Source organism: Rhea americana, unplaced genomic scaffold (assembly GCF_003343005.1).
Source record: "Rhea americana isolate MKP2758 unplaced genomic scaffold, rheAme1 scaffold_22, whole genome shotgun sequence".
Classification (NCBI taxonomy): Eukaryota; Metazoa; Chordata; class Aves; order Rheiformes; family Rheidae; genus Rhea; species Rhea americana.
In genome coordinates, this window is record NW_028186329.1 from 7,973,399 (window position 1) to 7,985,728 (window position 12,330).

General features: G+C 38.8%; 1 protein-coding gene across 3 annotated transcripts in view; it reads left to right on the forward strand.

Annotated features, from left to right (window-relative positions):
• Positions 1-12,330, forward strand: part of MAP2K5 (mitogen-activated protein kinase kinase 5) — a 142,473-nt gene that overhangs the window by 30,430 nt on the left and 99,713 nt on the right. For all 3 annotated transcript variants that reach the window (XM_085305448.1, XM_085305449.1, XM_085305450.1), the window contains exon 8: positions 925-989. In XM_085305448.1, the coding sequence (XP_085161574.1) occupies positions 925-989 (65 nt within the window). The remainder of the gene's footprint in view (positions 1-924; positions 990-12,330) is intronic.

Consider the following 12,330-nt stretch of genomic DNA (forward strand, 5'->3'; position numbering starts at 1 on the left):
TTACCTTTCTCTTTCTTTTTCTTCTCTCTTTCTTTTTTTTTCCTCCCCTCCTTCAAGTACACATGCACTTTCCAAAAATGCCTGTGTTAATTTTTGAAAAACTAGCTTAGCTTGAAAATCAGTATCTCCGTATTTGTACAGGAGAAGGTTGAACTGTAGTTTTACAATACAGTCGGTCGTTTAGCAGGCCAGTGTGTAATCAGCTCTTCTAAAATCCACATCAGAAAGACCGGAGTGCCAGCATTTGCCACGTACAGTGCTGGTATCAGGCTTCTGCTTAACTGTCTTAGGATATCATCGTGCTCTCTGCAAAGCTGTCCCAGTGTGAAGGAAGCTTCTGAGGCAAMCAATTTGTTCTGTGACTGAAGGAAAATTATTGTCACTGGATAGATATTGAAGAGAATTTTTACTGCAGAATATACACTTTAGTTAATAAGTAGTTAAATTAGCTCTGTGGAGCAGTCCCGCCGATAGAACCTCACCATTYGATTAGTATCAATTATGCTGATCCTAGAATAAGTCATAAACTTTCCCAGCCATCCATAAGATGACAGTTTTTTGTTGGATTGTTTCCATTCACCTCCAACTTTGGCTTTGGTTATGTGCTTTTCTGGAGACCCTTTTCCTATCAGTATCTGTGACCTGACCCTCTTGAGCTATATTATATCATTCCATTTTGACACCTTTTATCAAACTTTAATGAAATGACCCAGGCAAACAAATTGTCATTAAACTTTCCATCACTTTGTCCCTTGGTATCGTCTTTTATAAATTGGACAGCAAATGTTGTATTGATCTTCTCGTTCTTGCAGCTGAACTTGAAATGACCCAGACTGCTTGTTGTTTATGGCCTAGAGTTGCTTTTCCTTGACATTTCCATCCACAGCATGACATCTCTTTTGTTTTTCTTTCTTTCTTGTGGAGATGAATGAACAAGACATACGGTATCGAGACATCCTCGGTCATGGCAATGGAGGAACAGTCTACAAGTGAGTGCTGAATTTCACTTAAAATTTTTTTAAATAAAATCTAACAGCTTTTTTTTCTCCTTCATATGTGCAATAACATGTAGGTGGGCTATTGCTGCTAAGCAGAAGAAAATACAAAATATAAAAGAAATTCTAAATATAAACTTTTTAATAATTCTCTTTTCATGTTTGCAAGGTAGCTGCTTCTGGGTGCCATGAGGACTGGTGCATTTTTATTATCTTTTTAATACTTAGCTTTGAATCCCTCTTGGGTAACAAGTTAATGGTTCACAAGTGGAACTTGAAATGTCCTGAAGYGTAATGAATTGCCTTCGATATTTGCAATACCATTATTCTTGCTTGCTTACCAYGCCCTTTGCTAGCCCGACAGTGCGAGTGACACCAGCGGGATGTGATGACACCATTGCTCTGTGTTTCTCTGGCAATTCAAAATTAGTAAATATCCTTTCTCTGTTGCAGTGACTTCCCTCCCTTATGAGCAGCTTCACACACAGGCTGATGAATATATTAAATTATCAACTCCCCCAAATTTTGGTCGTGAAGCTTATACCCTGCAGCCAGTATTAATTTTAATATTGTAAAGATTATAATAGCAGAGATATAGTTTTCTCGACAGGAAAGACTTTCTCATGCATAGTGCAAAGTTTAAACTACATAATGTAATATCTGGTACTTAATAGTCTGCAGTGGTGTATGAAAAATATTCCACTAGGAATTAAGAAATCCATACTTTGTAAGAAAAGCCCTGAGGGAGTAATAAAGGTTTCCTCCAGAGAGCTATTTACCATATACAGTAACCCAGCATCCCATTATGATTTTGTTTATACCTTAGATATTTTAACTTCGATATTAACTTYTTTAAAAAAATGTTTTAAAAGCTACTGTGCATTTCATTTAGTTTCTAATTGGTTGCCAATGTTGTGAAACTGCAGGATTTGGTCTCCTTGCAGAAGATTCAATGAAAATGGGCTTCCAAAACTTTTAAGGGAAAAAACTAGTTTTTGAATGGACTCTTCAGAAATTAGGTTAGCCTTGTAGATGGAATGTAGCCCAGAAAACTCACAGACATTCTCTTGTAGAAGGATACTCCTAAACCAAGAAACTTGTGGAAATTATGATGTTCTCTTATTTTACAAGAAAGCAGCTTTGAGAAAAAGTTTTGCACTTTACAACGCAGTCAATGACTTACTGCTGTTTTTTGTTTTGGAGGAGTTACCTTCCCTTCTCCTGTACTGATCCAGGTGCAAGTGGGAGAAGCACTGAAAAGGAGAGCCATGTGCTCTGATGCTTGAGGAAGGCATTGGAGCCCATTTAGGGAAAGGAATGTCCAACAGAACAGGGAAATCTGCACAGCATTGTCAGCCTCTTACCTCTGTCTTCTAACATAACTGTATTTAGTGTCTGTTGTACTCTCAGTGTTTCTGTCTCACTCTAGCTTTTGCAGCCATAGCACAGGGGCTTCACTTCCTGTGCCCACAAATATTTTTTTGAGCTTGTTTAGCAGGTATCTTCAGCATGCTAAAGTTCAGTGCCTTCAGTCCCACACTATATGGGCCTTGTTTTGATACTGCTGGTCATTTTGAACCTCACTAAAGGTTCTGAAATTGCAGTACAGCGAATGTTAGGGAAGAGGAGATGATGATAGTGGTAAATGATGTGAAGGTGCAGGGAGGGAGATGAAAGGAAGGAGAAACCTGCAGAGAGCGAAAAATTGAGACAATTGGAGAAGAGTTTGGAAGGGTGAGACAGGCAGAGAAGAGGAGAACTTCTGTGTGCTTTGCTAATCTTCTTGCATTAAGACCCTGCTGAACTTTGCATCCAGTTGTCAGCTTGTCTGAGTTCCTTGGTCACAAGAAACAGCTCCACTCCGTGTTTGCTCTGTGTCTGTAGTCTGTAAAATGATACAGTGCTTTTAGGTGAAGAAGGTGGTATTAAAATGTCTCATTCTTTAATAATATTGTCACTTACATAGTATGTGCTCTATGTTTTGCAAAATTCATACAAGAAGTTTGAATGAAATGCCATGTAAAGCCAAACTTGTACCTTTTGACTTCACTGCCCTTCAAAAATGCAAGAAATAGTTGTGTGTCTGCTCTTTGTTTAGTATTTTTTACAAAAATGTTTTTCTCTTCCAAGGACTAATACTTTACTAAGAGTTTGCAAGAGTGATAAAGGGACAGAGGCATGAATGCTCAAGGAACAGCAGATTATAGCACAGGAGGGAATGCATAACACTTCTGGCAGCTTTTCTACATTGACTTGCAGCACTGTGTGGGCTGATTCTGTCATTTGCTTTGTTTAGTGTTTTTTTGAGTATCCCAATTGCCTTGGAATTGGGAAAGTAAAAAATTTTTAACTGTAAAAACATGACTGCTATGTTAGGGAAGATATTCCTACTTGCCTTTCTTTTTCCTTTTTATGTTCGTATTTTAAATTATCAATTGCTGCAGCCTAAGAGTATTTTCTGCAGCACAAGCGTCATCCCACGTTGTTTCAGAGAAAGCACACCGTTCTCGTGTGAGGTTAGTTGACCCGTTCCTGAGGTCCGACACTTTTGGTAATGCGAATAGTAGCAGATAATGAATCTGAAATATATTTTGTCTGGAAACTAGACTAAGGTAGGCTTATCTGTCAGATGTTCCCGTATTTGCTTCTTGTTCCGTTGGATTTGAGAGTTATACCACGTTACACTCTCATCCCCGAAGAGCTGCTGCTTGCTGCAGTTACCATACTGTGGTGAGGTGCCACCTCAAAGACAAAGCAGGAGCAACTCCCTCTTTTGGGACACTTACCCCCGTTTAATGGGGAGCCTTGCTAAAGGAGCATCTGTGTAACACAATCCACTAAGAAACTGTAAAATGGAATACTTACGGGTAGCTGGGTTGCACTAGTCATAGATAGCAGCCCACATATATTTTATTCCAGTAAATCAATGAACATTTGTCAAATAAAATTAATTGCAAACGTTTGGCTGTTTTCCTCTTCAAGCATTCTATGCTGAGGGTTTGCCTCAGAAGAGGCTGTGTGTAGTATTGATTTGAATCTAAAGAACGAGTGTGTGTATGTGGTATCTTGTTTCTTTTTTCCCTCCCTCTTTTCAGTACTTCACACTAAGTCATATCCATTATGGCAATGATATATTATCAGCATTCAGCAAACAAGATAGTGTGTCGCAGGTCGCTGAGCAAAAATTTTAAGCCTCTCTTTCCATGTGAATTAACTACTATTGAAATAGTTTATTGAGATTGAAGTATTGATCACTTTTTCATGCTAACCTTGGCTTAAGGGGGATGGGGGAAAGGGAGGTGTTTTTGTTCTCTTTGGAAGATGCTATGTTTATTTAGAAAATATATTTCATTTACTTGGGTTCTTTACAACTGCAACTGCTTTATTGCTTGGAGAAGAGATATCTTAGCTTTTTTTTTTTTTTTATGACAGTATAATTATACTTTAGAAATACACTTGATTACTGTGTGTAGCAAAATTGTTCCAGTATATTGGCTTGGCCAATATTGCTATACAAACAACTTTTCAGTCAATTGAGTCTGGTAAAAATCAATACTTTATTGCAATACTTTTAGTGAGAACTTGCTGAATCTAAATGTTTTTCCCTTTGTGAAAAGAGAAGGGATTTTGGTTGGTTGACATCCTGCTTTTCCCCAACTTTTTAGTATGCTCTTCTCTTAATTAAGGAATGATAGAAATTGTAGAGTTGGATCCTGCAAATACACACTATTTGATTGTTTCAATATAAAGATCTGACGTAGAATGGAAGTGTGTGCTGTGTCCTGAGTGAAGATTGTCAGGGAAAGCGATGAGATCTGCAGTAACAAAGACTGAAAGCATCTTTCTCTTTTGTTTATAGGTCRTTCAAGTTGGTTTACATTGTTAACTAGCATTTCCACTTTACCTTGAGTATTCTAGGCCCGATTCTGTGAACTCTTGGAAACCCCTAGCTACCACTGATTTCATAGAGTTTTGCACAATATAAGATTGACCCCACGACTGTTACGTTGGTAGATGTTTTAGCTTTCCAGCTTTGCAACAAACTCTAATTTTTATCARCTATTTTATAGAAGCTGATAGGATGGGGAATGTACAGTGCTGAGTGCTTCATGGCAGAAAAAAAATACTTGCATACCAGTGCATCTAGGGTATTTACTTAAATTGCTTTTTGAAAAAATAATTCACTGGTAGGTCCAAAAGACTTTTAAATGAGGTGCTTCTCTATCTTTTAGTTTGGTCATTGGCTGTAGAACTCCGAGAAGCCATGTTTTGGTAACATTGCTCCTTTACTTTAGTGAAATAATGTTAACATTACAAATCAAAATGTGATGTATGCACTCTGCCAGCCAGTCCCAGAATTGGCTACGTTAAATTGTCTAGAATGAAAATACTTAGCTATRTAACACAGTAGAAGTACGTATCTCTGGCAAATAATTAGTCTGAAGTTGGTCACTTGTGTGACTTATCTAGAGTATTGAAGTGGAGCACCTGGGATATTTTTATCTCATGTGTTCTAGTTTTTGCTTTAAAATTGTAAATAATGAATGAAATTTTCAAAGAATTATTTTTAGGTGATGGTCACTGTAGTGTTTAGTTTGGTTTTTAGATTTTTTTTTTTAATGTGTGTATGGCATGTAAATCTTTTGGATTCTGTTAGAGAAGTCTTCAGTAGCAGCAACTGGATCACTCTGTACTACGATAAACATAAAATCCCAATGATGTCATAATTTGTGAAATTACCTAATATCTAGAAAGGAGAGGCAGGAGAGAGGGAAAATTGGTTATCATCTTGACAAAATGCCGTTAAACCAGACGGTTTCTCTATAAGTTGAGTAATTGGAAGAGAAGTGGCTGTTGATGATGTACCGGCCAGAAGAATCGTATAGCTAGGGAAAATACGGATAAATGCCGAAGCTTAATTTGTTTGAGCAATTTACTTGAGCAATTTTGCTGTTCACTTGAGTTGTACATTCCAGCATATGCCTGTTTCTTTATTCTCTATTTCAACCAACCTTGGGGTGCCCCATTAACACATTACACATAGTGTGTGGCAAGACAGCTGGGAAGTTGATATCTCTTGCAAGACAGCCTGCAAACTGTGCYAACCAAGTATATTGCAGATTCTCTGTACCATTAGCAGGGAAAAGTAGTATCAGTTCTGGAATGAGGAAGTTGGAGGTGATTTTGCTCACTTTGAGAGTAAAGAAAGGTGGAGGTGATTTAGCTGTGTTTGCTGGGATGGTGATGGAATAGCTGGAATTTATCATTGTGTCGTGTAACTTTGGCTGTGCAATGTTTACTGTCTCTGGCTTGTCTCTGTGCTTCTATTGCAAGACACCGGTGCTTTTTCAGTGTATCTAGTGTCTTGAAGGAGCTGTCTCAGAAATGTCTCTGCAGTGCAAGTGTATTCTTCAAAAAATATCATGTACCTCTCAAATGTTGCTGAAAGCTAGTCTCTGAATCTAAGCAGTGTTCTCTTCTTGTAGCCTTTTTGAAGTTCTCCTCTGCCCTTCTGATCATTGCCATTTTTCTACGTGAATCAACAATACAGTAATAATAATTTGCCCCTCTTTAAAATACTTCCATACATAGATGTGCTTTTTACGAAGGAGGCTAATGTCATTGTCTGCATAAAAACAGAAACATAAGGAATTAACGCCGCTCCTCCACCCCCCAAGCTAGCCAAGTAGTGCCAGAGTCCGGAACTGAGCCTGTTTCTGCTGGTTTCTAGTCCAGAATGCTGTCAGCTCAGTCACACTGCTTCCCATGTATTGTACTTCCCATAGGAGGTTCTCATTGCACTTTATAAACGTTGCCCATCCCAGCATAGTGCTATCATGTAGGTCTGAAAAATGAAGTACAAGAAAATTAAATATTTTGATCAACATTCCAACAAATCTGTGGCTACGTGAAGTGTGAACATCACATCTCCATTCTTGTGTTAGAGCTGCAGTTTACTTTCCTATCTTTCCTTTCCCAGATTGCATTCACTTTCTGTTTCTCTTGTTTACTCCATTTTATTTTTAGTTGCACTGAAAGGCATTATAACAATAATAGCTAGAGTAAGTTGGAAATACACCGCAAAATTTCTGTATATTATAATTTCAGTTTAAACAAGACTGACCAGTGATTGCTGTTCACTTATTTCTTTTGACCTCAGCCATCGCTTGCCTGCCTCATAAAATCTGTTATGCACAAAAGTGCATAAAATGAAGATAAAGTACCTCCTTCAAGTCTGACAAAAACCATTCCTTTGCAGAATGGTAGCTGCAGTGAAAGTAAATAAATGAATGGACAGCAATCACAGCCTAGTTGATGAAACTGTTCAATTAAAGCACAGGCATTTACATGGTGTAATTTCCCTAAATTGCCAATGAGCCCCTTTAGACACAACCAGTGTTCAAATTGATTTCAGCATTGATTTTGGCTGAAGCTGATAAATTTCTGCTTGTTAGTTAAAGTAATTTTGCAGAAGACTTTGTACTGCAGTATTGAAGTGTTCATTTAGCTGATGGTTAAAAGAGGAGTTATTTACAGAGGGTTCTACTGTTGTTCTGAGATGGGACAATTCCCCGATCATCTTTTTACTTTTAATTTTTTAGGCTTCAGTATACCAATCAATAGGTTATTGAAACTGATTAAAATGTATCCAGCCAGCTGCCTATGGTTGTTTAATTAGAAACTGGATGATTCTTAAATTAAAGTTGTTTTGTTTGCATTGTATGCTCATGGTCCAGAGGATTAAGTGGAGAGTAATCCTGAAAATTTAAGCTGCTTTTGTTTACTAGTGAGTGAGATGATGTGTAAGCATACTGCAACTTTCTTTGCAGCTTGCCCTGACTGGGGAGATGCACAGATTTATTTGTAACAAACAAAATGGTAACAGGGAATTGATGGGATTTGCAACAACCAAGTTATGCCAAGTTCATAGACATTGTTCCCTAACGTAGAGTACTACTTTAGATAATGGTTTTGCTTATAGAAGTGAACGTGAATTGATAAGGAATGGAAGAACATGTATTCATGTAGAAATCGCTTTTTTTTTCCATTATACTGGGAGAACTTCTCAATGTTGTTTGTTAAACTCTCCTTAATATCAGTTTGTATCTGTAAAGAACAGTGAATGGAACAAAGAAGGCAAGACTTGATTTTTATTTTTTTTTTCCATTTCTGTTTATCCCAGATTCTTTGAAAATGTTCAGTCAAAGTGCTAAAAAGTAACTGCTTAGATATTCACTAGTTACCATGGAATATAATGATTACTCAACCATATCCCATTCTGATGTGCAGCTATTTTCTGTGTACATCACTACAACTGTTTTACTGATAATGGCACGGAATAATGCAAGGGCCCAGTTCTAGTCTGTGTCATTTCTGATGTGTGGCTTATCACTAAGTGTGATCCAGTAGTGATTGAGCAGAGTAACGTTGTGATGTTTCTGCTCTTATCTGCTCTTGGGAGAGATACATAGTTGTGAGCCTCCTTTGGGTAGGACTTTAGATAGTGTTTGGATGAGGGTTTTTTTGTTTTGAGCACTTGTTTATTCAGTGCTGTGAATTGTCATGGCTCTTTGGATACTTCATTCTGCGTTCACTTGCTCGGGTTCYTAGAGAGCCTGTTCATGGGCAGAACAGGAGTGCAGTAATTTCTTGCAGATGTTTGCTGTGTCAAGTCCGAACCAAAACTTTGATGTTTCTACTTGAAACTGAACCATGATTAGAAAAAAAACATGGATTTTTAAGTATTGTAATAAATGCCTAGAAAACTTCTGCTTCCTGGATTCAGTTCTCTTTTCCAGTACTGGTCGAGGAATTACTGAACAGCTCTGTGTTTCTTCTGGAAATTGTCATGCTATGAGTGTCTTGAATGTAACTCTTGAACAAGTGTTTTGATAATGCAGAAAGTGCAGCTTTAGGTCTCCTTGTGGAGAGGGGTGAAGATCTAAGTAGCCATAACCATAGCTGCTGCATGSTTTTCAGCTCACTCTCCGATTCAAACCTCTTCCAAAAATTGTGATGGGTTAATTTGGTAGCAGCAGGCTTTATGCTGCATCAGCTAATATCTGTCCATGTCAGTCTAAGCTTAYGACCGCTCTGCTATCTTCTGTCCTCTTTCAGCTATTTTACAGCCAGCAGCAGCARTACATTCCTGCATCTAATCTGGTTTGCTTCGGTGTTCATGAGTGGCCACGCACTGCTGATGGTGAAAGCACAGGTGGACATGGTGCTTGAGAAGACTAAGTGCTCTCTGTGGTTATTCCTTCCTGTCTGTACTGGTCACTCTAAGGAGCAGGAACCAAATGGCAATGGAGTGGAGACAAGGAGAAAGATTTGTAATCTGGTTTTAGAGGATGGCTCTGAAYGTTTGGCTGCAGTGGAAGATTAATGTAAATGGTAACAGATGGAAATAGTAGTAGATTAGAGAATAAAAGAGATGAGGGATCTATTTGTTATGGTTAGGCTTGGATGCCAAGGCCTTCTCTTTCCAATAGAGATGGGGTAAGTGAGACATTTTACTATTGCACGCTTTTTTTWATGTGGCTTCTAGTGCCAATTTTACTCTTCTGAAAAGTTTAAAATTTAGATACAAGTATTTTTGTTTGTTTTCTAGCTTAACAACAAATCATTTTGCAATCAGTGTTCAAGCATCTGTAATGGGATTTTAGATAGAAGGAAGGTTGGCGTAGATTGCTGTTTGAACTGGCACAGTCCCCGTAAAAGCTCCTTTTCACAACTGCTGTGCACTTTGGATTTCCTGGTTTAACAGCCAGAGAGTCAGGCTAATGTGTTTGTCTATTGCAGGAGGCAACAACTGTCARAGTGTTTATTTCCTAGAAACAATTTGAATCTGTTTCCTTAGATGGCCATTTGAGTACGTGACAGCTCTGATTAGAATGCCAGGGTCTGACCAGGAGCATGACAGACACTGGTAGTACTGGGAGAGAGGGGAGGGGGGCGGGAAAGGAAAAAAAATAACAATAAACCAAATCTGTGGGTGATTTGCTGCATATAGTTTGCAGCTGGTGRCTAGCATGTCATTCTGTAATGCATAACACTTAGCAAATTTTATTCATCTTGTGTAATGTAATGATATAGTCATTTTGCTCTAGATTATTTCTCACAGGGCAGGAAAATGTTCAGTTTATTTGACTTTATTCAGTGCCCTTACATCTGGAGGTGCTGCTTGCTATCACAGTCACTTTTTGGGTTAATTCTTAAACTCAAATGAAACCTAGGGCTTCTGTGTGTATACTGATTTGTGTTATACTTTGCCTCAGTCCCAGAGACCTTTTTCCTGCCTGTTCTTGTGTGTGTCATCACAGCGACCCTCTGCTGAGGGAGAGTCCAGAGGACTCTCTGCAACTCGTTAGTGCAGTACTTTGGGTTAGCTGATACAGATATGGGTAAACTAAACAGTATCTGCAGTTCTTGCTGAGTGGAATTATACACTGACATTTTTAACAGATGTGTATAATGAACAGATACCAAGGTGTGAAGGTAGGAAGAGAAAGAGGATGCACCTAGGAGAAAAAAAGCCGCAATATTTACTTTGCAGATATATGAACTGAAAGATAGCGAAAAGGAAGCGAGTTTATGGTCTAATCTCRGGAGAGAATGACTGACATTCGTAGTCACATGTATCTAAGGGCAGAATTCATCGCATTAATCTGGAAGAGGAAATTTGGCAATTCCATGACTTGCTTAAGTTCAGCTTAAATTCCTGGGGAAACACTTTTTTCTCCAGAGAAATTGTTTTTGGCACAGTGGAACCACAGTCTAAACAAAAGTTTAAAAACCTGTGCCAGCTTTATTGAGGAGAAGTGTTGTCATTTGAACTCTTCCTGAGCCTTGAAGTTTTGCCTCAGTCAGTATGAAGATTTCAGGAAAAATTTAGTCAAAACTGGTAGAATTGTTGTGATCTTCTGTCGTCTTGTATTAAGGAAGTAGGTTAATTGAGCTATCATAATACTTACTGGATTTTCATTACCTCTTGACTTGTCTGTTCTCCTCGTTTTGGGGGTGTTCATGTGCAAAATCTAGAAATCTGATAAAACTTGAAAAGTATTTTTAAAGAATGAGGTATCTGAGAAGTATGTTGTGATTCTGAAAATAGGCTAGTAGCAAAAGGGTTCGGAGAAGATATAAATTTCTTCATACATGGGTGAGATAGCYTTTTCTGTATAATTCCATCACTAGGGTAATGACCTCAATAGCTTTTTTGATTCAGTCTTTACACACAAAGTCTGTTCCCAGACCCCAGCATTACCAGCCYGGTTTGGGAAGGAGAGAACAGCCAACACTGGAGAAACAGCGGGCTTGAGACTACCTAGTGAAGCTGCATGTRTTCACGTCCATGGATGGTATTCATCTGCAGGTGCTGAAGGAGACAGCTGATTTCATTATGAGGCTGCTGTCTGTCATCTGTGAAAAATCATGACAAAGCCAAACTCTTCCAGGTAGTGGCAGATGATATGCAGGGGACAGTGGCCTCAGGATCTGGGAAGTTCAGATTGGAAATTAGGAAAAATTTTTTTGCAAGGAAGATGGTGCAGTGCTGGAACAGCTTATGAGACAGGTGGGGGCTTCTCCATCCTTCAGTGCAGCTAGCCTGAGCCGTACTAGGCTTACCCAGTGCTCCAGTCGTGCTTCATGTGGGAAACTGGGTTAGATAGCGGGCAGAGGACCCTTGCAAACAACTTTCCAGTGGTCCTWCTGAAAGCAGCACATCTAAAAGCAGAATGACCGAGAAAGCCCCAAGGCTTTGTGTTAGCCAGYAGAGCTGCAGCAGAAGCACATTTATGGCGTTGGCCACATGTTCATGTGGTACCTTGACTGGAGGGGAGCATTGCTTCCCTGTTCCTCAGCAGTCACATCGCTAATGTAACAGCACTGTCAGTATATCATTTTGTCATATTTGCTGATGTTAGTCATATTTCTAGAAGRGAAGGGACTGACTCATTGGCATAGCAGACAGGTCATGGCTTTCCCTTGAATCATTTGGTCTTGCCAAGGAATATCTTATTGATTAGAAAGTGTTTCCATGGCTATTGGGGAAAACAGAAAAATATATTCTAGTGGCCAGAGTGAACAGGTGGGAAGCAGGATCTTCTATGTAGTAGGCTGTTGCAGGCTTCTTCAATGCTTTTTTTGTAACAGCATTAGTAAATGCGTTTGTAAGATGATAAAGTAATCCTAATGAATCGTTGCTTCTAGGAAGAGAGAATGTTTTGAATTTTTCGGAGAGTATTAAACTCCTTTCAACTTGTAGTTGAAGGTGTTACATGTTTTAGGAAAAGCTGTTTGAAAAAGCTCAAGGATCTTTGCCCGCTCAGTC